General features: G+C 38.6%; 2 protein-coding genes across 7 annotated transcripts in view; one reads left to right on the top strand and one right to left on the bottom strand.

The window, feature by feature from the left end:
- The window catches only part of EXO1 (exonuclease 1), a 40555-nt gene extending 28495 nt beyond the window's left edge, over positions 1–12060 (bottom strand). For 2 of the 6 annotated variants that reach the window (XM_055235205.2, XM_063613482.1), the window contains exons 1-9: positions 11844–12036; positions 11178–11476; positions 9935–10112; positions 8076–8195; positions 6987–7110; positions 4396–4533; positions 3173–3385; positions 1173–1360; positions 372–468 (exon numbers count right to left, since the gene is read on the bottom strand). In XM_055235205.2, coding sequence (XP_055091180.1) covers positions 372–468; positions 1173–1360; positions 3173–3385; positions 4396–4533; positions 6987–7110; positions 8076–8195; positions 9935–10095 — 1041 coding nt within the window. In that variant the 5' untranslated portion in view covers positions 10096–10112; positions 11178–11476; positions 11844–12036. Of the gene's footprint in view, positions 1–371; positions 469–1172; positions 1361–3172; positions 3386–4395; positions 4534–6986; positions 7111–8075; positions 8196–8382; positions 8437–9934; positions 10113–11177; positions 11477–11843 lie in introns of those variants that run through there. The other 4 variants (XM_063613485.1, XM_063613484.1, XM_055235204.2 and 1 more) reach the window with 3 other exon arrangements.
- Positions 12061–12069: 9 nt separating this feature from the next.
- The window catches only part of LOC129458870 (uncharacterized), a 184557-nt gene continuing 172390 nt past the window's right edge, over positions 12070–24236 (top strand). The window contains exon 1 of the mRNA XM_063613566.1: positions 12070–12228. The gene's annotated coding sequence lies outside the window, so the exon portion shown is untranslated. The remainder of the gene's footprint in view (positions 12229–24236) is intronic.

Below are 24236 nucleotides of genomic sequence, written 5' to 3'. Positions count from 1 at the left end.
ACTGAAAAAACAGCTTTAACTCCGGTAGCATTCCTAGGCTTGGGTCTTCAATGATGCCAAATGCCACAGAAGCCGAATGGAGTCAGATGAGAAAAAAAGGCATCAAATGCTTGGTATATTCAAATGAAATGCTCAAGGATAAGGGTTTGATAATAAATAATAGTCACTTCTTAATTTTAAAAAATTAACCAATATACCTATGCTCTAATACATGTAATTTATCTAGGATCAAGTTGTTTTTAATGTACATTCTGCACAGAGCCTGGATATAGAAACACTTAAAAGAAGCCTAGTTTATGAAGATTTGCCTTTAATCACAGCTCGAGACATAACCAAAATGTGTTTTCATAGAGTGGTCATCACAATGTTACCATAGCAGTGTCTGGATTGTAGTCATCGATCTGTTCAAAAGTATTTATATCTTTATTTCCAAGTGCTATCTGAAGAGCTATGGAATCATCAACATATCTAGGTTAGTAAGATTAAGGAAAAATGTATTTATTAACAACCAACCAAATGATATTATACTAAAATGGAAAAATGATTTCTATTGTCACAGAAAATCCATAGGTTTATGACTTAAATGGAGTCTCCTTACTTTACACATAAGCATTACTGAAAGCACACACAGTTTGCTAGTCTCTATCTGTCTCTGCAGGAGTTGGTGTCTTCTGACAAGGGTCCAGGCCATCACTGACTCCCTCCCTTTAAGGGAAACAGAGGGGAAAGTCCTAGCCACCACCTAAGTGACTCAGGGCTCTGCATCAGCCTGCATGAACATGGCCAGTGGCTATGGGAAGGGCATCCTCTCCTGCTGCACTCAAATGCCCAGAATGCTCCTCCTGATAGGTCGAGCTTGCTTGCCACAAGGAGGTCCTCTCAAGAGCCACCTTTGGAATGTGTACCGTAAGTGACAGACCCTGTGCATGCTCTGTCAGTCAATCTAAGTAATCAGGATGCATAGCGGATGAGCCTCGGGTTTATGAACAAAAAGTTGTTCTAAATTTTCACTAACATGGTAATTTAAATGAACAATATACAGATTTCACTATAAAAAAAGAAAAGCAAAAAAAAATTTGCAAGCTTTTTACTAAATGCCTCACAAAGAATATCACCATAAAAATACTGAAGAAAAATGCACAAATTCTACCATTCTGGTTCAGAAAGGATACTGCCCAGCATAGCTTAGTGTTTCAGGATCAACATCATCTTCATAGGCGTTCAGAGGAATAAGTTTCCTTTTGATGGGATCGAAAACTAGCTGATAGAGGAAGGTATTGTTGGCCCGAATAAATCCTTTGATGTAATCCTCTGGTACTGTGATATTCATCTTGAGATAATGTCCAATTTTCTTGATAACCTAACAATGCATGCAAAAATATTTTATCTGCAACTAAAGAACCGGGAACATATTATCCTCAAGGCTGATTGATTTACATTGCAGGGTCATGAAGAGGGATTGAAACATTAACTGCTTTCATCTACATTTAAAAATTCTACCAGCTAATACAACCATGTTATATCACTTAAAATTCTAAGTCTCATAACTAGTATTTTCTTTGGTTTTTCTATTACTAATTTGAAGGATAAAAAAATACAGTTATATAGTACATCAAGTTTGTGTTTCTAGGTGTAACTCTGATACATTATTCATTCATCTTCAAAGTCCTTTTTATCAAGAAAGGAAAAAGCAAAGAACATCCAAAATCTGAGAATTTAAAAAAATCCAAATATTTCTAGATCATATTTTTAAACCAAATTGACATTCTGATTTCTGTGAGAGTCACAGATGCTTAAAGCTGGAAAGGATCTTAAACACTGCATAGTAAATTCATAGATGAAAAAGGGAAGGCCCAGAGAACCAAAGGGATCCTGGAGTCACAGACTAGTTAAGGCACGTGGTCCTATTCCCACCTGGGACACTATCTTCCAACCTAGAGATCTTTCCATTACATGACAGCACTCTTAGCCCTAAGGACTCAGGCCTTGTACTCTTGGAAATAGAAAAATGGAATTTCTGCTCTGCAAACTGTAAGGAGTTAGAGAATATCCAAGGGGGAAAATGAGCTTCTTTGATGTTTATTTTTTAAGAGAAACTACAAAGTAGCAATGTCCAGAGTCTCAGAATTTTCCAGATGATATATGACACATGGTATCAAATGAGGCTTAATGAGCAGCAGATACAGGTTGGGAACACATTATCCAAAATGCTTGGCACCAGAAGTATTTCAGATTTTGAATTTTTTCAGATTTTGGAATATTTGCATATACACATTACGAGATAACTTGGGGATGGGGCCCAAATCTAAACATAAAATCCATTTACGTTTCCACACACTGACAGCAAGAGAGTGAAGAAGAAAAAAAACTCTATTTATGTTTAACATAAGCCTTACACACAAGCCTTACACACATAGACTGAAGGTAATTTTATACAGTATTTTTAATTATTTTGTATACTCTTCACATAAGATCAGGTTTGAAATTTTTCACTTGCCTGCTGGGACTCAAAAAGTTTTGGATTTTTGAACATTTCAGATTTTTGGATTAGGGATGTTCAACTTGTATACGAACACAGCTGTCTTCTATTAGGCCATATTAAAGAGATTTGCATAAATGTATGATTCCTCTCATAATTTGTTTTAAAAAATGTGATTATTTTTCATAAAAGCATGCTATTTATGCTAACATGTAATGAGTTTATTATAAAGTTTAAGTGAATTGATAAACATTTAAATTTTTGTTTTAATTTTTAATTCAGTAAATATCAATAGCTATCGCCTACATAAACAAAAAATATTACCATAAAGGAGCTTGAGGAGTGTAAAGGGATCCTGAGACCAAAAAGTTTGAGAACCACTACTACAGAGTTATAGCACAGAAGTCAAAAGACTCCGAGTTTAATTTTACCCTGGCGTATTTTCTCCTTGAGCCTCTTTATACTAGCCTTTATTTTAAAAATCACTACTTTTTTGCCAATTGCAGAAAACATGATTTTCCCAATATACGTTAGTTGCTAAGGCAAAGTTCTAGTGCCTCAGTCATTTGCTCCTTTTCATAATGTAATATAGGTTATTCACATAACAGAATATTTAAATCCATATTATGATTTATTATTTTATTAAGGAAATGCTTCAGAAATTGAATATGACACTTAGCAAATCACCCTTACCTTTACTATATCTGGATTATTGGCTAGTCTTAGGACTTTGCATGCCTTTGCTAATCCAATCCCACGCAGTGATGACAGGTAGTCACAGCCTGAAAGAATACACATGTAACGAAACTTCTCTTCCGTGAATACATCCCCAAGCTGTCTGCACATTCCTAGCCGAGCTTGATCAATTTCAAGTCCATTTCCAAACTGGTCCATCTTTAAAATCACCTTCAAAAGGAAGGGAAATTGTTAATACCTAGAAGGGCCACTTTTATTTGTCATTTTCTAATCCACTGCAATAATTTTAAGAAATCTTTCTTGTTCTTCACCATAACACTGAAAGAGAGGAGACATAGATAGACAGGCTGATGATTACTAAGTTTACAAATAAAGTATGCTGAAGCATAGGATACGACTAGACAAGGCTATACAGCCAGGACTCAATTGTCACAATTCTGGTATAAAGCAAGCTCTTTTTGCATCTCTTTATTTCCTACTTGTGTTACACGATTGTCGTGATAATCAAACAGTAATGCATACGAAAAACATTTTCTCTTTCTCTGTCACTTGTACCTTTTAAGTAATCTTTTTCCTTATAATTGAAACAATACATGTTTATTGTAGAAAATTCGGAAAATATAGAAATTCAGGAAGAAAACAAGTCATCCCTATTCCCTCATTTATCACTGTAACCTAGTATTAACCTTTTGATAGAGACCCTTCTAGTCATAAATATAGGCATTAACAAAAATGAGAACATCCTGTAGTTTTGTATCTTAATTCTCCCCTAAATAAAGTTTTCCATGAAACAGTTTTATACATAATTCTAAATAACTGCATAGCAACCCATTAGTACGTGTTAGTATATCTAACCTCATCAAGAAATATAAAGCATATGTTGTCATTATTAAAAAATAAAACTGGTACGTCCACATTCTACTAAAGAATTTGCATAAAACAGTAACAAACCCCTCCAACCTTAAGGGCTTACTTTGAAAAAGTATCCAGATTACACAAACATCAAGCAGCAAAACCCTTCTTTTCATTTTAAATAATTATTAACATTATAAAATAGATGTCAGCTGCAAATATTCTATTAAATAAAACCATTTATTTTGTAATATTTTATAAATATTATAAATTATAATAATTTCCTGGACAGGAAAAACTTCAGCTCCTTGATTTACACTACTCCTATCTACATAGAAAAGTAATATATAGTAGTCAGAGTTGAGTACCTTTTTACAGCCAAAAGCTAGGAGATCCGAGTCCTCTGTAATTATGGCTTGCACAATTCCCGCTTTGTTAAGATAGGCCAACTGCGCATCAGCTTCATAGGGAGCCACAAGGCAATCTACCCCCTGAGACCGGGCAGCCTGGAAGAGAGAATCACAGTGAATCTCTAGCATGGCATCTGGAAAGTACTAAACAACTTCCTGTTTCAAACCCACTTTATTACTAGCCTCAGCAGGCACATGCTAATATTACTTTGAGAAATCATTTCCTTTGAAGTAGAGTTTTTCTACTATAAGTTTTAGCATATGTTGAACTAATTATATAGCCACTAAGACATTTTTAAAAAATCAATTTATAAAATTCGGAGAAAAGAAATACTGCTACACAGCCAGAGGAAAAAAGAATCCTACGTGCTACAAAAGTAATTATTTTAGTTTTTGGAGACAGGGTCTGGCTCTGTCACCCAGGCTGGAGTGCAGTGGTGCCAGCCGGCAGGGCGCACTGCAGCTTCGACCTCCTGGGCTCTGGGCTCCGGTGATCTTCCCACCTCAGCCTCCCGAGTAGGTGGGACTACAGGTGCATGCCACCATGCCTAGCTAATTTTTTTGTATTTTTTGTAGAGACAAGGTTTTGCCATGTTGTCTAGGCTGGTCTCAAACTCCTGGACTCAAGTGATCCACTCACTTCCGCTTCCCAAAGTGTTGGCACTGTAAGCGTTCAGTCATTGTGCCTGGCCCAATTATTTTAAATTATAGAAAGCTTCCATCTTAAGAATGGCTATGTTCTGAAAATATACATTTGTTTGGAGTTTTGAATATATGCTCCCCATAAAAATAACAGGTTGTCCTGTCAGGCTACGAAAGTCAGTGTACTGACACAGTATTGATAAAATTATAGACCATATCCAGCAATGTCTTGGGGGGAAAATATATACATAGGTATATGTGTGTATACATACACATACACACACGTGTATATATACACACATATATAACTCTCCTCTAATAATATATCTTACATATATATTATAGACTATAGCACTATATTTAAACCAATGCATTATGAGAAAATACTTTTAAAATAAACTTGCCAAGAAAAACAGCCCCTATCATAGCCTCTGTGTCAAAATTTAGGCAGTTGGAACTGGAACTTCCATGTTCTAAATTATGGGAAAATGGTTCCCAAGGCCTGAAGAGAGGCTTTGGGAAGTTAAAAAAAAAAAAGAGGAAAGAGGTATCAAGATCCTGCTGCTATCAATTTTGGTGACAATTTGCAATTTGCTATTTTTCTCATTTTTTTTCCTTTTTTTTTGTCCAGCAATAGTCCTACTCTCATCCTTTTACACTACGATTTGTGTCCAATCAGGGTTTCTCCTCTGCTTCCGCACACAGTGCAGCCTCTCTTCTCCTGACTACACAGAGCACATATTTCCTTATACTTCACACTCTTTCCTGCATCCCATCGTTTCCTTCTATCTTGACCCATACAGAAAGAGCCAGAGACTCAAATGACAAAGCCAAATTCAGAACTGTAGCTCCTATTGTAGCTCAGGAACTGGATGACAGAACTGTAAGCTATAAAAAGCTGACTCCACCTTTATCATCATACCTTTAACAGGCCAGGCACGGTGGCTCACACCTGTAATCAGAGCACTTTGGGAGGCCGAGGCAGGCAGATCACCTGAGGTTAGGAGTTCGAGCCTGGCATGACCAATATAGAGAAACCCCATCTCTACTAAAAATACAAAATTAGCCGGGCATGGTGGCGCATGCCTGTAATCCCAGCTACTTGGGAGGCTGAGGCAGGAGAATCGCTTGAACCCAGGAGGCAGAGGTTGCAGTGAGCCGAGATCGCGCCATTGCGCTCCAGCCTGGGCAACAAGAGTGAAACTCCGCCTCAGAACAAAAAAACGAACAAAAAAAACCACAACACTTTTACCAAGCAGGCTCTCAAAAGAGGAAAGTGAGGGTTGGGAATGCGGGCACCTTGACACTAAGATTTACAGGAATAAGCAAAGAAGCTGCTGTGAGGAGGAGGTGAAAGGGAACAGAAGTCTGTAGGGTGCCTGGGGCAATGAAGCTAAATCACAGATCTGTCATTCAAGAGTGCCAGTTACAGTAAGTGTTGAAGACTATGGGAGAGTTGGGTGAGACCGATGCCTCCAGGAATTTGTTCCTTCCATCTCTTTTTTTTATTTTTAATAAAATAAAAAATGAGACCCTATCTCATTATGTTGCCCGGGATGGTCTCAAACTCCTGAGCTCAAATGATCTTCCTGCCTGAGAATACCAAAGTGCTGGGATTACGGGTGTGAGCCACCGTGCCTGGCCCTGTTCCTTCCATTGCTATGGAACAACATGACTAAAGAGAGAGCCTTACTTATGCCTTAGGATTTCTCCTTGGAAAGTGGTGAAGTCTTCTCTATCTAATGATGCTGTTCCCTTCTTCTTCTGACATCTGTCCTTTACTTGAGGTTAGGCCTAGAACAATTTTCCACCCTTGATTTTCTTCCTCTCCCATTAATAAACAAGTTGTAACTAGCTTTGGTGAACTTGCCCATCTGCCCCTTTGTCTTCATTTTCTATTGGCTTACTTTAATTACTTTGTGGGCCATGGCATGTGTGATATTGATAGACCGGGTGAAACACTCTCGGGCTTCCGAGACTTTCCCCTCACGAAGAAGCTGCTTTCCCTTAAGAAGATTGGCTTGTCGTCTTCTGCAAGGGAAGAACATTTTTTAAATATAAAACATTTAAGCAGCTGACTCAAGAAACTGTAACAGAACTATAATTCAAGAAGCTTTCCTAGAATTGAAAAAAGTTTTTGACTCATTAGAAAGTACACACCAGGCCCTTGAGAACATTAACCCAGATGATTTGGGCTTCTAAGGCAAAAAGAACAAGTGATTTAGAATGATTATATGCACACACACACACACACACACACACACACAAGATTACCATTAGGCTTTTCCACAGCAATCCTTTATGTCAAAGAAAATGTAGTAACTAAGATACTTTTAAACAAAAGTGGTAATAATGTAGCAGATACATAACATTTAAGGAAATCTGTTCACATACTAGGCTATAAAATAAGCCTCAACAAATTAAAATTGTATTTATTAATTTTTTTTAGGCCAGGCACAGTGGCTCATGCCTGTAATTCCAGCACTTTGAGAGGCCAAGGTGGGTAGATCACTTGAGGCCAGGAGTTTGAGACCAGCCTGGCCAACAGGGCAAAACCCCATCTCTACTAAAAATACAAAAATTAGCTGGGCGTGGTGGCGTGTGCCTGTAGTCCCAGCTACTTGGGAGGCTGAGGCACAAGAATTGCTTGAATCTGGGAGGTGGAAGTCCCAGCGAGCCGAGATTGCACCACCGCACTCTAGACTGGGCGACAGTGAGACTGTCAAAAAATAAAAATAAAAAAAAATTTTTAGTGACTGGGTCTCACTATGTTGCCCAGGCTGGAGCACAGTGGCTCTTCACAGAGATGATCATAGGGCACTAAAGTGTTGAACTCCTCGGCTCAAGTGATCCTCTTGCCTCAACCTCCTGAGTACCTAGGACAACAGGCGCGAGCCACTGAGCCTGGCTTAAAATTTTAAAAATTGGTATCATATAAACTACAGCGTCTGACCTTAGTGCAATGAAGTTAGAGATTAAGTAGAGAATTAACTTACTCTCTTCTAGATCTCTCTACTTCCTTTTTAGAAGGTAAAGTGCATCCATCAAATACGAGAATAGGCTTGATCCCATGAGATAGTAACATATTTACAAATTTCATACAAAATCCTACATACCTATGGAAAAAAAGAAAAACATTCAGTGCTTCACCTTTCTTAAGGTAATACTTCTGCTCTATTTTAAGCTAGATGAGAAAACTATGAAAAGAGAAGGTTTTTTATTTTGTTATTTGAAGCAAATGTTTTCATAGGGATTGGAACTAACTTACTAGACTTGGATTCAAATCCTGCCTTGGATACTCACGAGCCATGTGATGTCTGGTGAACTACTTGACCCTCCAAGCCTTGGTTTCCTTATCTGTGAATTAAAGAGCTTTGATATCCCTTCTAATTCTGACATCTTTGATTTCAAATCTGGTCTTTTCCCCCCATTTATTTATGTTAAAAAATTTCAGATCTATTGAAAAGTTGACAGAATAGTACAATAAACACTGGATTCTTCCAACAATACCATATCACAGCTAAGTAATTTAATAGTGACATAATATTATCTAATACTCAGTTTATATTATAATTGGTACAACTATCTCAGTAATGTTTCTTATATTCAGTGGTGTCCTGGTAAATGTTTAACAACCAGTTCTGGGGGAAGAGGTGCCTGATTTCCCTGAGATAAATATTCCTCAATGGCAGATGAGCTACCTATGTGAACTCAATGAATGCTGAGCTGAGAAGACATGGTATATAAAGAGCTCATATGAGTTGGCTCCGGGACACCACTGCTACTATTTTTTCCAAATCCAGGATCCAATCAAAGGTCAGGTATTACATTAGGTATTGTGACAAAAACAACTGCATTTACAACTTCTATCATTTTATAAAGAAAAGGACATTTTACCTCAAAAACAGGAATGGGAAAACAGAATCTTTAAAGATAATCTTTTTGCATAACACAAACTTAGCAGCTAAAATAAAGAAAAAAAAGATGACCTTTTAAATCATATCTAGTCATCTTGATGAAAGACTCACTACGTTGTTATCCTTATTTTTTCTATTTGTTACAGATCAGTGACAGTGAACTTGCATTGGTATGGAACAATGATTGGGACCTGCTGATCATAAAGCAAAATTTAGGAGAAGGCAAATAAGAAATTATAATGAATTTTACAACACATTTGTTTTTTTGCTAACCAGGATTAGCAGTATGTTTTCTGTACCCAAGAATGTGGGAGTCAGAAATCATCACGGATTTTCAAAGCATTTGTTAAAAACTTTATCTTAGGTTAAGACTTGGGCCAGGCACGGTGGCTCATGCCTGTAATCTCAGCACTTTGGGAGGCCAAGGCAGGCGGATGACTTGAGGTCAGGAGTTTGAAACCCGCCTGGCCAACATGGTGAAACTCTGTCTCTACTAAATATACAAAAATTAGCCAGATGTGGTAGTGCACGCCTGTAATCCCAGCTACTTGGGAGGCTGAGACAGGAGAATTGCTTGAACCTGGGAGGCAGAGGTTGCAGTGAGCCGAGATCGTGCCACTGCACTCCAGCCTCGGCGACCGAGATTCCGTCTCAAAAAAAAAAACAAAACAAAACAAAAAAAAAACAAAAGAATAAAGGACATATTAATAGTCTTAGTCCATCAGTGTCTTGATACTCTGGCTTATTATAAAGAAAGAAAACTAGGTCTATTACCACAGAAGGAAGTCATCCCTGATTTGGGAATATTCTAAAACATACAACTTTCACTTCCTGATAAGTTCTGGCATTGAGCGAAAACAATCCGTTTCTGGGGGGGAAAAAGGCTCTGTAGGTCTCATTCTTAATTGTCAAAGAATGAACATAAGGTCCAGACTTACCTATCAGTAGGTTCACCTTTGGCTAGTTTTTCAGCACAAGCAATAGCTCCTTTGTGAAGCCAGCAATATGTATCCACAGCTACTACCTGCCCTTTATACTTCCTCACATGGATGGGTTCTGAAGCTTCTTTGATAAATTGTAGCAATCCCTGTATCCCCATGGTGCTAAATTCACTATCTGATATGAAAAGAGACAGGGAGAACAGTAATATTTAAAGAAAAATACATTTATCAAAACATTTTAGACAAAGAGAAAACTTGTAGTCCAATGCAGAAATTGTTTAGATATTCAAGAATCACTGCTCTTTAATATTTTAGCGGGGTTCCTCCCTGTCAAACAATTTCCATAGGGTAGAATTTACGTTAATCACTAAAACTACCTCTAATGCTACTTGACAGTTGCTTAATGTTTGTTTATTCTTTCCAAAGTGCTTTTGCACTTTCACTCCTAACACATGCTTTAAGGAACCAGGCACAAACAAAATCATGCGTGCGATAGCATCACATTGCCTCTACAAAGGGCATTAATTATAAGGGTCAACGTGCAAATTCAAATAGGAGTAGAAACTCAAAACAGTTTGTAGGAAGGTAAGTATTTCAATTAAAAAAACAAATGAAAAATTCAAAAAGAATTACAGAAATGATCCTGTACTTTTTTAGGACTGAAATTCACTGCTATTAGAATGCACTATTCTAAGAATGAACATTCTGGTAATAAACAGTGGTGGTGCCTAGGGGCAACTCCATCAGTCTCTCTGAAAGCTACCCCAAAGAACTGTGAAACTGCGTCTGCTATGCAAATACAGCCTCAAGACAAATGCTTTAACTTTCCACCCCCTTCCATTCCGGTTGCAGCCCCCTAAGCCTTTCTATACAGAGATTCTGGAACTGTCACAACCCTTTCTGATGAAACGACCTCTCCCCACTCTACAATAAAAAGTCAGTAATGGGCACTGAGCAGTTGCTTAGCATTTCATAATACAAATCTCTCCTACCAAACGTTAAGTTTGGAAGGAAGGGAAGAAAGAAAGTACAGGATCAGGAGGCAGCTTTATCCTGTTGACACCTTACAGAGCTCTAAAGGTTCTAGTCCAGCAGTTCTCAAATTTCAGAGGTTCTTAGACTCTCAACTCCACTCAGTGACTGGGATTCACTAGTTTTGCTGTGAATGAATTTTAAACAAAGCAGTTAATCTGGATGCAGGTGGTCCTCAAGCCACAGTTTCAGAAAAACAGTCTCTTACCTCTCAGATGGTATCTAAAAAGAGTTTTCTCTCACTCCGAGGAAAACGGATATAACAGTTCATAAAATTTACATAAGTTTCTTCTGGGCCAGGCAAATATCCTCGAATAAGTATTTCTTCTTTAGCTTAGTAAGAATGGCTGAGCGCAATAGTAAGAATGACTGTGTACGTATCTCAAAGAGATCGCATGTGGCACTCGAGGTGACAATAACAGCACCATCTTCACTTTATCCTTCTGTCTCGCGGAGATGTGCAGGCGTGGCCCCCAAGCCCATTCCAGACGACATGTTTCCTTAGGTCTGCAAAATATCATGGGAAAATGTACTTGTCAACATTTAAAGGTGGAGAGATTGCATGTAAAACCTGGACTGCCAGCTTCTGCGGAAAAATGAGATAAGTCTGGCAACTCTGGCGCCTGCTCCAGCCCGGAATCGTCTGCTCTCTCCCTCCGTTCACTGAATTGCAGACCTCTCGTGGCCAGACGTCCCCTCGGAACAAAACACATACTCAGGCTAAGGGCTCTGCTGTTGGGTTGGGAAGATCACGCCAGACCCCCTCCTTCCCTTCCTGGAAGACCCGAATCCCGAGAGGAGGGTCGGAGGTGACGCGCAGGTCGACTCCCAAGGGAACCCACCCATTAGCCTCCGCGCAGCCCGCTCCTCTCACCTTCCGAGAAGGGACTCTCCTCCTCCCCTTGAGCGGAGCCGATTGGGGTTAGAGAAACCCGCTCCGAGGCCCCTAACTCACTGTGGCCAGAGCACCCACAGCCAGCAACGCAGAATACAAGCAACTTGGCTACACAGCGCGCGAAAGGCCGACCTTTCAATTTGCGCGGGTTCCTTGCGGTCCCGCCCAGAGGATGTGACGTCAACGCGTAGCCCGCAACCCGGTTCCGCCTCCTGCGGCTTCCAACTCACAGAGTTGCGTCCTGAGCTCCTCGTCTGGCTGGGTAGACAGCGGCCCGCTGCCCTACGACTCCAGCTGCTCCTGCCGGCCCGAACCCCCTGCGGCTTCTTGAGGGCGCGAGTGGCACTGGCTCTGCTGGCCGATGGTGAGCAACGCCTCGGAAGTTGGGAGTGTTTACACCCGCCGGGGTTGCTGGGCGTTGTAGTTCTCTCCTGGCTGTAGCCCCAGTTCGGGAGGCTGAGGTTGAAAGAGCGCCGTCGCGCGTTTGTGTGGAGGTTTTTCAAACCTGGAAAAGTTTCTCAGTCCCCCTCGGCGTCATCAGTCCCATCCTGATTCCTTCATTCTCTTTAAAACGCCCGGTTGCCTCTGTACAAATCGAAATTGAATTCACTTCACGCTGGGTTCTTTTCCCCATTGCAGTAGTACTAGTGATTAAAATCTGTCCCCGCCATTTTACCTAGAACCCAGCTTCGTTTGTTTTTGACATAAGTCGGGGAAAAATTAGCTATATAACAAGACTTTGAAAATGGGCCTTAGAGACAAAGACTTTAAAGGCATTTTGGACTTTCATGGTCACTTGTGGCTAGGTTTCCAGTCCTCATAACAGCCCGGACCTCGTCGCTGTCCTCTTAGGAATATTGTGATTGTTACTAAAATTGTTGAAAAGGTGCCACATTTGGGGAATGTGTTTGGAAGAGCAGTGTTGCTTCCTCCCTAGTTCTGGTCTTCAGAGCTGGGACTAGGAGAGATGAGAAAAGTTATCTTCCCTCCCTCTTCCAAAGGCTATGGTAGACCTCACCCTAAACTAGCTTGGAGTGGACTCTTGGAGAAAGTGGGGGACAGTTTCAAACTGCAGTAGATTAAAGAGGAACTTCGATGTCGGCAGCACGTGTTTGTAGAGAAGCCTTCTTATACTCATTGGACTATTCAGCTGTAGTAACTGCTTCAGTACCTAGAATCCAACTGTGAATATGTCACACGTGGGGGTCTTAGGAAGGAACCCCAAAATCAAAAAGGTGTCCATTCCAGTGTCATTGAATCTGTCATAAAACTAACATGAGAGTTTGCTGCACTGTGAATAGCTCATGTATTTACTATGAATTTGACTTCCAAGGTTTCAAACTGGATTCTTGGCTGCAGTGTTCAAAGACTAGAATTGAAAAAGAAAACACTAGTTACAATACATTTCACTAACAGAATATTTTTACTCTTTGGGAGGACAAAACCATTTGCGTCAATGTGTGCAGTAATTCACTACTGCCTTAAGTGTGCCTGTCAGTTCCAGGTGGCATGGGGGACATAAAGAGATGACCTGTGTCTTCAAGGAACTTAAGATCTAGTTCTGTCGACAAAACACATGTTTATCAAACAGTTAAGTCACAAATCTTGATGGCATGTTATTAAATGCTGAAATAAATGGTATATCCCATATGTTTCCATCTTAAGACTCAGTTCCAGTGTTACCAGTTTCTAAATGTCTTCCCTAAGTTGGATATTTGTTTGATATGCACAAGCATTCTGTGATGGCTCTTTGGCCCTGACACTTCTCATATTCTCACTGTGTTTGAATTGTCTTTGCCCTTCAATAGACTGAAAACCTTTGGAGGTAGGGTTGCCAGATTTAGCAAATAATAATGTAGGACATCCAGAAATTTGAATTTCAGATGAACAACAGATAAATTTTTAATGTATCTAATGCAATATTTGAGACACATACTAAAAGAACTCCCTGTTTATCTGAAATTTAAATTTATCTGGGCATTGTGTAATTTTATCTGGCAACCTTACTTTGAGGGCAGGGATTATGTCTATGAATTTTCACATCCCAGTAGCACTAGTGTTGATTTTAAACATTTCAAATGTGTGGACTAATACATGAATGTCCTAGGTATGGCACTATTATTATGGGTTTTCTGGGCTGCTCTTACCTTTATTTTTTTATTTTTTATTTATTTATTTTTTTTAAGACAGAGTTTCACTCCTGTTGCCCAGGCTGGAGTGCAATGGTGTGATCTCGGCTCACTGCAACCTCCGCCTCCTGGGTTCAAGTGATTCTCCTGCCTCAGCCTCCCAAGTAGCTGGGATTACAGGTGTGCGCCACCACGCCCGGCTAATTTTGTATTTTAAGTAGAGACGGGGTTTCTCCATGTTGGTCAGGCTGGTCTTGAACTCCTGACCTCAGGTGATCCGCCCGCCTCGGCCTCCCAGAGTGCTGGGATTACAGGCGTGAGCCACCTTGCCCGGCCAGCTCTTATCTTTAAATACTGTATCTTGTTGAAGTATCAGGTTGCCTGATTTTTAATTTGGAAGATACTGTCTCCATTGTTACAGGGCAGTGTTTTCTAAAGTATGGAACCTAGCCAATGACTTGGGGGCCTAGTGACATTTGCAGGTGCTCTCTGGATGGCCTCCTGCCTTTGCCTGGTTTCAGGCAGGGTTGCTAGAACCACAGCTGAGCAGCACCTTCCCCCCGCCCCGCCCACACAAACACACTGATGCATACACCAGTAATTTCTAAGAAGAGACATAGGAGTGGGGGTTCTTTTTAGTTAGCAGCATTAGGAGGCTTTTTCTAAAGTTCAACTTCCCTCCAAATCAGAGACATGAGAACAGGGGACAACCTCAAGTGCTGGGCAAGTCAGCATCCTCTTGTCACCTCATATGGGACTAGGTTTTTATTTTGCTCCTTTGTTGAAATGAATGTGGATAGGTGTTCAAAACAGTATGTATGCAGTGTAAAGGTAAAGATGAAGGAATTGTGCACAGTGCTGGTGACTATTACATATACATGGAACAGAATATCCTTTTTCTTCTGACCATCAACGGCTCTGTTTTTCTGTTTAAGTAACTTATTTTTATGCGCTCATTTTTGTAGCTCAATTTGATTGATTTTGATCTGCATTCAATTATTTTTACATTTTTAAATTATTTTAATCAAATGACTTTGTGTCCATTGTATTTTTATGGTTATTTCTATTATGGCAAGTGACACAGTGTTAACATGAAACTTGCTTTTTAAGTAAATTTAAGTTGAAAATCGATTAAGTAAACAATAGAACAGGTGTTTTGCAGCAATGGTAAATATGAGTAAGTGAACTTTCCGTAACAGTCATTTCTCCCATCTTTAAAATAGCCCTTCAGCATTCCCCTCATTTCTCTGCTCCCATTATAGTAAAACTTTTTGGAAAAAAAAAAAAAGCCTGTACTTCCTATCTCAAATTCCTCCATTTACTATTATAAATAGTAATATTATATTACTATTACATTATATTATATATGTAAAACATACATACAGAAAGCATAAATCCTAAGCAAATTATCACAAAATGAACATATATTACTTCCACTCGGTCCCTCCCAGAAGACACTTTGTAGCTCGTTTCCAGTCAGATATCTCTGTCCTAACTACTAATCTGCCTTTTTACTGCAAGCATTGCCTCGTTTGTGAAATGTATATAAAAGAAATGATGCAGTTTTTATCCTTTAGCATTTGGCCTCTTTTACTCAACATCATGTTTGTGAGATTCATCTGTATTATCAAGAGCAGCTATAGTTTGTCTTTTGTTTGCATTTCAATGTAGAATTCTATTATGTAAGTATATTATAATTTATTGATTCTACTATTGACATAGTTTATTTTTTGTTGCATTTCAATGTAGAATTCCATTATGTAAGTACATTATAATTTATTGATTCTACTATTGACAGATATCTGAGTGGTTTCAAGATTCTATTACTACTGCTTCTGTGAACATTCTTGTAATTTCATGTGCATGTGACTTCAACTCCCACTCTTCTTGCTCTTGCCCACTCTACTTTAGCCATCTAGCCTCTGTGCCATTCCTTGAATATGCCAGGTACATTCCCACCTCTAGGACTTTGCATATGCTGTTCCTTCTTCCCAGAATGCTCTTCCAACAGATAGCCTCGTAGCTTGGTCCTTTACTTCGCTCAGTAATACGGATAGGTTTCTTCTCAGTGAGATATTCTCCAATTATGCTATTTAAAATTGCAATTCCTATCCCTACTTTGGGATACCTAATTTTCCTTTCCCTGATTTATTTTTCTCCATGATACATACCATAATTGGACAAATTATGTATTCTAGTTATCCATTTGTTTATTGAACATCTCTCACCTCACAATAATGAAAGCTCTATAAGAGCAGGGATTTTTGCCTATCTTCTATAACGTTGTCTGGCACATAGTAAACTCCAGTAAACTTCTGGTTGAATCGACAAATGAATATTGAAATTAGCTAACAGCCTGGATCAAAAATAGACACTGATGTTTTTAGAACTTAGATGTTTGGGCAATATAGCTATTTTCAAAGCTGTTTTACAGTGAAACAACTCCAAAGTTATCAGGATGAGTATTATTTGAATAATCTAGGACAGAGAATGCAGAAAGAATAAATGCTGTCCTCATTCCCTACTGCAGAGGGAAAATGATTTTAAATAGCCTTTGTTTTTGTCCTTCACCAAAAAAAAACTATGAAATGCATTTATGCAGAATGACACTTCTAAAAAATATTATCTCTGGCTCCAAAATATACATTTTAGGGAAACTGGCATAGGTCTTTGGCAAAGCTCTCTTGGAGGTGACTGATATATTAGCATTGACATTACCTATCTATCTAAATAATAAGCGTTACTATTAGAGTCTTGAATTATAACACTTAGGGAACAATTAGTATTTTTCAGGTTAGTTGTATATATTTACATCCCTAATTTATTTACCACTCATAACAATGCTATGAGGATGGCACATTTGTTATCCCCATTTTACAAGTGAGACAACTGAAGTACAAAGGGATCTGAACCCTGTGTAGTTTGGCTGTGGAATCTGTGCTTTTAACTTACCTTTGGATGGCTAGCATATGTATTTATCTGTGGAGAGATAGATATTATGTTAACATTTTCAAAGTTACCAATTGACTAAATCCCCTTTGGGTGATTTGGGGAAAAGAAAGAAAAGGAACAACTTTTTTAAAAATCTACTGTGTTTTGCATGTGCTACCTCATGTAATCCTCGTAATAGCTCTGGAAGATAACTATTGCTACCCTCATTTACAGAAGAAAAAAACGGAAGCAGAGAGAAGCAGGTAATAGTGTCATAGACCTAAAGCTGTTATGTGATGTGATTCAAATGTGATTCAAGCTAGTATCTGTCTGACTCCAAATGGCTACATTCTTCACTATGACACATAGTGGGAAGAATGTACCCAGTGAATAGCAAAGATCCAGAGAGGAGGAGGAATACATAGTTCCAGCTGGTAGCAGGCTGTCATGGAGTTGTGGAATCAAAAAGACAATAGGCACAATCCTGAGAATGTTTGGATCCAAAGATACATTTTTCTGACCTTGGCCTTCAAAGCTACTCCCAGGTGAGCTCAAGGTGAATGAGTGGGAGAGGGCCTCTGCAATCACAGCCAGGCTAACTCTTCATTCTTGTATGAGATCTTTAATAAATTATACATCCTGGACCCAGTGGTTCAGACTGAGGAAGCTTCTCTTCTTACGTTGGAGCAGCACTTGCTTCTCTCATGATTTTCAGTGTTACCATGACTTTCTCATGGCCCAAGTGAATTTGCTTATCTCCATGCTTCAACTTTTTGCTTTTGTCTTTTTTAAAAAATTAAAAATACAAAAAGTTCAGAGAATGCTACCCACTTTCTTGGTGAACTTGGGACTTAGTCATAGGCGTGAAATGGATATTGCTCTTTTGACTTTAATGACAAAGTGTGACTTGCAATGGGATATAAGAATAATAGTTCCAAAGTGGTAAGCTGCTGAAGGACACCCACTCACTAGGTAGCAAAAAGGGACATTTCTATTGAAAACTCAGTGAAATATAACCTGGAACAATGAAACAGACATCAATACATCAACACAGTAAGAAATACAACCAGCAACAGAATGCTTAGTGAGGAGAAATACAAGATGGAGAGGCTCGGCTAAACAAAGGTGTCACATTGATTATAAAGCTAAGAGTGGTCCTTGTGTGGTGAGTGCCAGATTCTGCATGAAGCAGCTGGTCTCAGAATAAAAGAGTAATGAATTTCTGTCCACTTATTGGTCTTTCAGCCTCCAGGGGACTTACCCAGCCAGCAGTTCTATTTTCAGAAGCAGAGGATAAACACATGCTTTAATTCCATCATTTAAAATCTAATAAGTATTTTTAACAAACATCTGTGGCCAGTTTTTCCATTGTTCCTTCATATGTCTATATATACATCTATCAGTATATCTCCATAGATAGCTTCCATTATCCCTTATATACCAGCTCAGTTAAGCCTACCTTGCTTGAATTCAAATCTGGGCTGTGTAATGTATTAGCTGTTAATTTGCCGACTTTAGAAAAAGTTCCCCAACTCTTTATTTGATTGGGGTGACCTCGGAGCATAATGTAACCTCTGAAACGACTTAAACCAAGACCACACTAGTCTAAGTGAGCCATTGCACATTGACCCAATAATTTGATCAACAGAATAAAATGAAAATAAATAAATTATTTTCCATTTTCCTTATTTGAAAACTGGGAAGAACAATAGATCTAATTGAACTGCTTCATAAGATCGTGAGGATTAAATGAGATAATCTATTTAAATTGTATAGAGTCTAGTGTCTGTGTTGTGACACTCAGTAGTGAAGTGAGAAAAAGCCCCCAAAACGTAGTCATGGACAGTGATGTATAGTTTGTCAAGAGCTTTCACATGCATTTCCATTTGGTCTTCAGAAGACGAGGCCTGGATCATTTAGTGGCTCACCTAATATCACAGAACAAGTGGTAGAGTCAGAATCTTTTATCTAAAGGAGATGTTTTCATCCTTAGATTAATGTCCTCTTCACAGTCTCATGCTACTTTCCTTTAAAATGAAATTGCTGTTCTTTTTTTTAATTGATTTGGCCAACTTCATTTGTAATGGAAGAATCAAAATTAGAGCCCATGTCTCATCCTACGGTATCTCGTCCTGAACCTCTGGTCTCCCTCAAGAATGACTCAGAAGGAACGGAACTGATTAAATTAAAATTTTGCTCATGCATGTTATCATTCATTTCTGAAAACTTGCTGGGATTTTAAAGAACTTTTAATTACCTAAGGGAAGGAAATTAAATTTTACTGAGCAGAAGTCTTGGTGGTAAATGACAGAAACCTACCTCAACTTGGTTTTTGTATAAAGGGAATGCATTCCTTCTGTTATAGGTTGTATAACAACCGCAGTACCTCAGAATGTGACCTTATTTGGAGATAGGGTCTTTGCAGAGGTAATCAAGTTAAAATAAGGTCATTACTGGAGGGTTGGGGGTGGGGAGCTAATCCAATTTGACTGATGTTTTTATGAGAAGGAAAAATTTGGGCAAAGATACACATGGAGGGAAGCTGTGAGATAACGTAGGGAGAAGACAACCATTTACAAGCCAGGGAGAGAAGCATTGAACAGATCCTTTCCTCACAGCCCTCAGGAGAAACAAACCCTGCACCTTGATCTGGGACTTCTAGCCTCCAGAACTATGAAGCAATACACTCTGATTGTTTAAGCCAATCAGTTTATGGTTGTTACAGCAGCCGTAACAAACAAATACACTCTCTTGTTCCTGAAAAGTGCAGGAATAACTCAAGAATTTAGGCTCAGATGGACTTGAGGGATCAAACGATATCGTTAGGACTGGCATCTCTTCATCTCTTTTTCTTCTGTGCTGGTTTTACCATATCTCATCAATTTTAAAATGCATGTTTTCCTTTTTCACATGTCTGAAATCAAAATGCAATGTACAATTTCTTATTACATTTCTTTATTGTTAGAAGTGTAGAAAATAATGGTATATCTTGTAATTAATGGCATCTTAGGAAACCTTAGAGTGTTCACAGGCAGGCTATTTATGTGGGCAAATTTGCAGCTCAAAGCTTAATATCTAAGTTATCCAGTGACTCCAGAGAACCTTTTCCCAATTGTTTCAGCAGAAGGCCGTGAGCAAATGTTCACCGGCTGTAATTCACCTGGCTTTGCACATACTCAACCCTGGAAAACAGGGCTGGGGAAGGGGCAGGTAGACTTTAGCACACTGAAACCATATGGCATAAGAATAGTAAAAAGGGGATTTCCCAAAAGAAAACAAAGTGCTTTTACCAGGAGAGGAAGGGCTGAATGCCCAGAAGACCTGTGTCACCGCAAGTACCTGCCTGTGCCAAGGGCTGCCACAGGACTCTTGCTCGATTCTCATTATAACTCTGTGAAGCAGGAGGTATTGTCAGATCCACTTCACTCATCAGGAAACTGAGGCTGGAAGAGCCACAGGCCTATAGGCAGAGCTGAATATTGCCAAATGGTTACAGAGTGCTTACAATGTGCAAGACACCCCCTAAGATCCACAAATACAAGGATGAACGTTGCCCTTGTGCCTGAGGAGCTCAGCTTAGAGGGGAGACAGACCCGAAGCACCAAACAGCTTACTATGAAATAAAAGTGTATCACAACAGAAATGGGAACACAGTACTATGAAAACAATTAAATCTTCTTCGGCAGGAAGGGAGACCCAGTATGGAAGCGGGCATTGGGAAAGGTTTTTTTCACACCCTAAAAACACCTTTCTTAGACTTGTGGCAAATTCCAACATCAGAGCACTGGGAAACAGTGATCTTGTTAAACCTTGCAAAGGGCTCGGTACATGGAAAGTGTTTATTAGACAGTTATAGAGTGAGTGATTACAAGGATGAAGTAGGTCTTACTCGACGAAACTAAATGTCACTGGACATGATCTTGCTTGACAGGTCCTGGGCCTCCAGCTTTGTGGGCAGTCATGACATCCAAGGGTGCCATTTTGCTCCAGAGTTTTTGCTCCACATTTGCAAACAGAGGGACTCATAGCTCTAAAGTTCCTACTGTCTTTTCCTCTGAACTTTGAGCAACATTCTTCTGCTTTTTTGAGCTGTTTCATTATGAATCATCTCCCTGTATTAATAAAAATTCATTTTCTAAACATTTGTTTATTTAGCTTTCAAAAAATCTTACCAGGTTGTAATAGAGCTCACTTTTACTCTGCTTTGTTTTCATAAACTAAAAAATATATAATTTTATAAAATATGTAGGTTTTCATAAATCTTTGTGTCTCAGTCTATAATAAAGTGATATGTATTTTTAATTTCTATTGTTTTTTTCTTTTTAAAAATGAAACTAGAAGCAAATCTCATTTATTCTACTAATTTTTTATGATCCAGTTTTATCACAAGACTAGGACAGGTAGCTGACTTGTTCTCACATTGGTGCCCTCTAGTCTTCCTTGCTGTTCCCTCCCCTACTTTCTGGGATCTCCCTTTTCCATCTAAGAGATGCTCAGTGTTCTTTTATTTTTTTTTTAAGTCAAAAATTAAAAGAGATGGGGTACTGGCTATGTTGACCAGGCTAGTATCGAACTCCTGGCCTCAAGTGATCCTCCCATCTCAGCCTCCCAAAATGCTGGGATTACAGACCTGAGCCACCACACCTGGCCTCCACTACTGTTTTGTGAGTACCTTTATGATGTCTAGTATCCTTGTTGGTAGGACCTTTGTCCACTACCACTGCTGATAAACCCTATTACTCTTCTAAAATGAAAATTTGAGCTCATTAACTATCAAGAGTTGTTTAGGAGTTGTATTCCTTTTCTATACACACCACCTACAGCTGATCTCTCTAGGCTGAGATATTTCTGCTCACAGGAGACCAGATCGTCACCTCAGAGGCTTGGGTCAAGAAATGTCTTAGTCACAGTGAACCCACTACATTCCACTGTGTATCTGTCTCCCTTAGGCATAAACTTAGGTTTTCCACATCAAAATTCCTGTAAGGCAGTGTGAAATTACGTAAATCCTGTAAAATTCCGTAAATCCTTTTTGGCAAAAGCATTTCTGGGCTTGTGTAACTCAGATATAAGTCCCTTAATCTCATTGCCATTTTATCTTTATAAGCCAATCTTCAGTAACTCTGCAACTATTATAATGACTTTTTCAAACCTTCAGGTAACCTTCAGGTATCTGTAACTCATACTTGTGAAATGCTGCTATACAGCTTCCTAGAAATGATCAGAACTACTTAGAAATCTTGTTTTGGGTAGAAATTGTAGTTATATATAAAGCACCTTCATTCTTGAAAAGGGCACTGGCTCTATTCATCAAAAAATCCTCAGTTTAGGTGACCTTTTGCGAGTGAACGTGAGCAGAACGCAGACCGTCTATGGCTTAGGTTTTGCTGGCACATTGCAGCCGCATTGAAAGATCTGGCTGTAGCAGTGGGAGTCCTCGTGGACCACGGGTCCTGCCCACCTTTCTTTTCTCCTGTGTATTTTGTAAAGGTCTGGCTCCTACTGATGCTAGGAATTACTTTGTCATCCTTAGGTAGTATTTTTGCTTAGACTAAATGTCACGTCCTTCTTTCTCGAATTACCCACTTATTGCAAGTTAAGATGCCTCCATGCCCCCTAAATCAACACATATTTTTGATAGTGACCACAGGAAAATACAGAAATGTATCGAGAAGAAAACAAAAATCTCCAGTAATCCTACTGTTATATCCAGAAATAACTACTATTAACATCTTCTGTATTTCCTGGCACTGTTTTTAATGCCTGTGTGTGTGCATATTTAAAAAAACTTGGCTTTATAATAGATATAAATAAAATGTTGCATATTTTCTCATATGTCAGTATTTCATGAGTGTTTTCCTGTGCAGTACATGTTCTTTGAACATGTCCTATTATATATTCCTTCATTTTGAATGACCCATAATGATTTAACTCTGCACCTATTATTGGGTGTTCGGCTTGTATTTATCTTTTATTGTTAATGGTAGGCATACTTACTTTTTTTTTCTTATCCAGTAATCTACTTAGGATTAATTCCTTGAAGAGGAATTGTAGAGTTAAAAGCTTTGATTGTTTTTATCTTTAATGTTCTTGATATATACTGACAGATCGCCCTCCAGGAAGGGCTTGTCAATTTAAATACCGGGTCTTAGGCCTGCTTCTTTGAAAATTCTCCCAAAAATGAACAATATTTTTACTAATTTTCTTTTTTTTACTATATGATGGGTGAAAATGTTATTCACTCTTCTTTTCCATTTTATTTCTTTGGATAATAAGAAATTGAACATTGACTTTCATGTGTTTTTTTTCTTATTTACATCTATTTTGTATGTTAATTCTTTATATTCTGTTCATTTTTTTTCTATTAGATTCTTAAGGCTTTTCTTTCTTTTCATTTTTGTTAGACCTCAGCTACAGAGGATTGAGTTAAATGATATCCTCTTTTCATGGAAATTATCAGCATCATTCCCTTTTATCCTGATTCCTGATTCCCATTTTCCTCTCCCGCTGCCCCACAGACACACATATGCAAGCTTCCAAGCTTCCTAGTGTGTTCAGTGAATACTCTTTCAGTTATAAGAGTTCTTGCTAAATGTGTATTATTGTAAACATGCATTTTCAATTTATATAAATCAAATGGTACTGTGTATTACATTTAATTCTGCTTCTTATTTTCATTTAGTGTTCAATAGCCACATGTGATTAGTGGCTACCATATTGGACTGTGTAGATTTAGAACATACTCATTATTGCAGAAAGTTCCATTGGAGAAAACTATTCTAGATATTAGATGCAGATCAGTTTTAGACCTTGAGATGTCTCCTCCTGTTCTGTCATGTGTCTGCTAAATTTGCTCATTATTCCTCTATTGTATAGAAATTTCCAAGTTTGATTTAAATACATTTATTGTTTCCCTTATGATTTGTGCTTTGCAAATTTTGTTTAAGAAGTCTTTTCCCACCCTAGATCACCAGTATATTCTGTTATGTTACCTTCCACTAATTTTTATAGTTTCTTCCCTTTTACATGTAGGTTTTTGGTCTGTTGAAGTTCACCTTTGTTATTTGGTGTTAGGTAGAAATCTAGTTTTATTTTTTTCCATACGTGAATAAGTTTCACTAACATTGTCTGTTTTAAAATCTGTGTCTTTTCTTCATTGATTAGTGGTGCTATTTTTATTATACGTAAGTTCCCATGAGTGTATGGATCTGTTTCTAAACTCTCTATTCTGTTTCATTGGTCTAGTTATTTGTTCTTCACAATTCATACTTTTTATTATTGGCATTGTTCTATGTCTTAGTATCTGACAGGA

Source organism: Symphalangus syndactylus, chromosome 19 (genome assembly GCF_028878055.3).
Source record: "Symphalangus syndactylus isolate Jambi chromosome 19, NHGRI_mSymSyn1-v2.1_pri, whole genome shotgun sequence".
NCBI lineage: Eukaryota > Metazoa > Chordata > Mammalia > Primates > Hylobatidae > Symphalangus > Symphalangus syndactylus.
The sequence above is the reverse complement of the archived record's forward strand: the minus strand, read 5'-3'. Positions and strand labels throughout refer to the sequence as shown.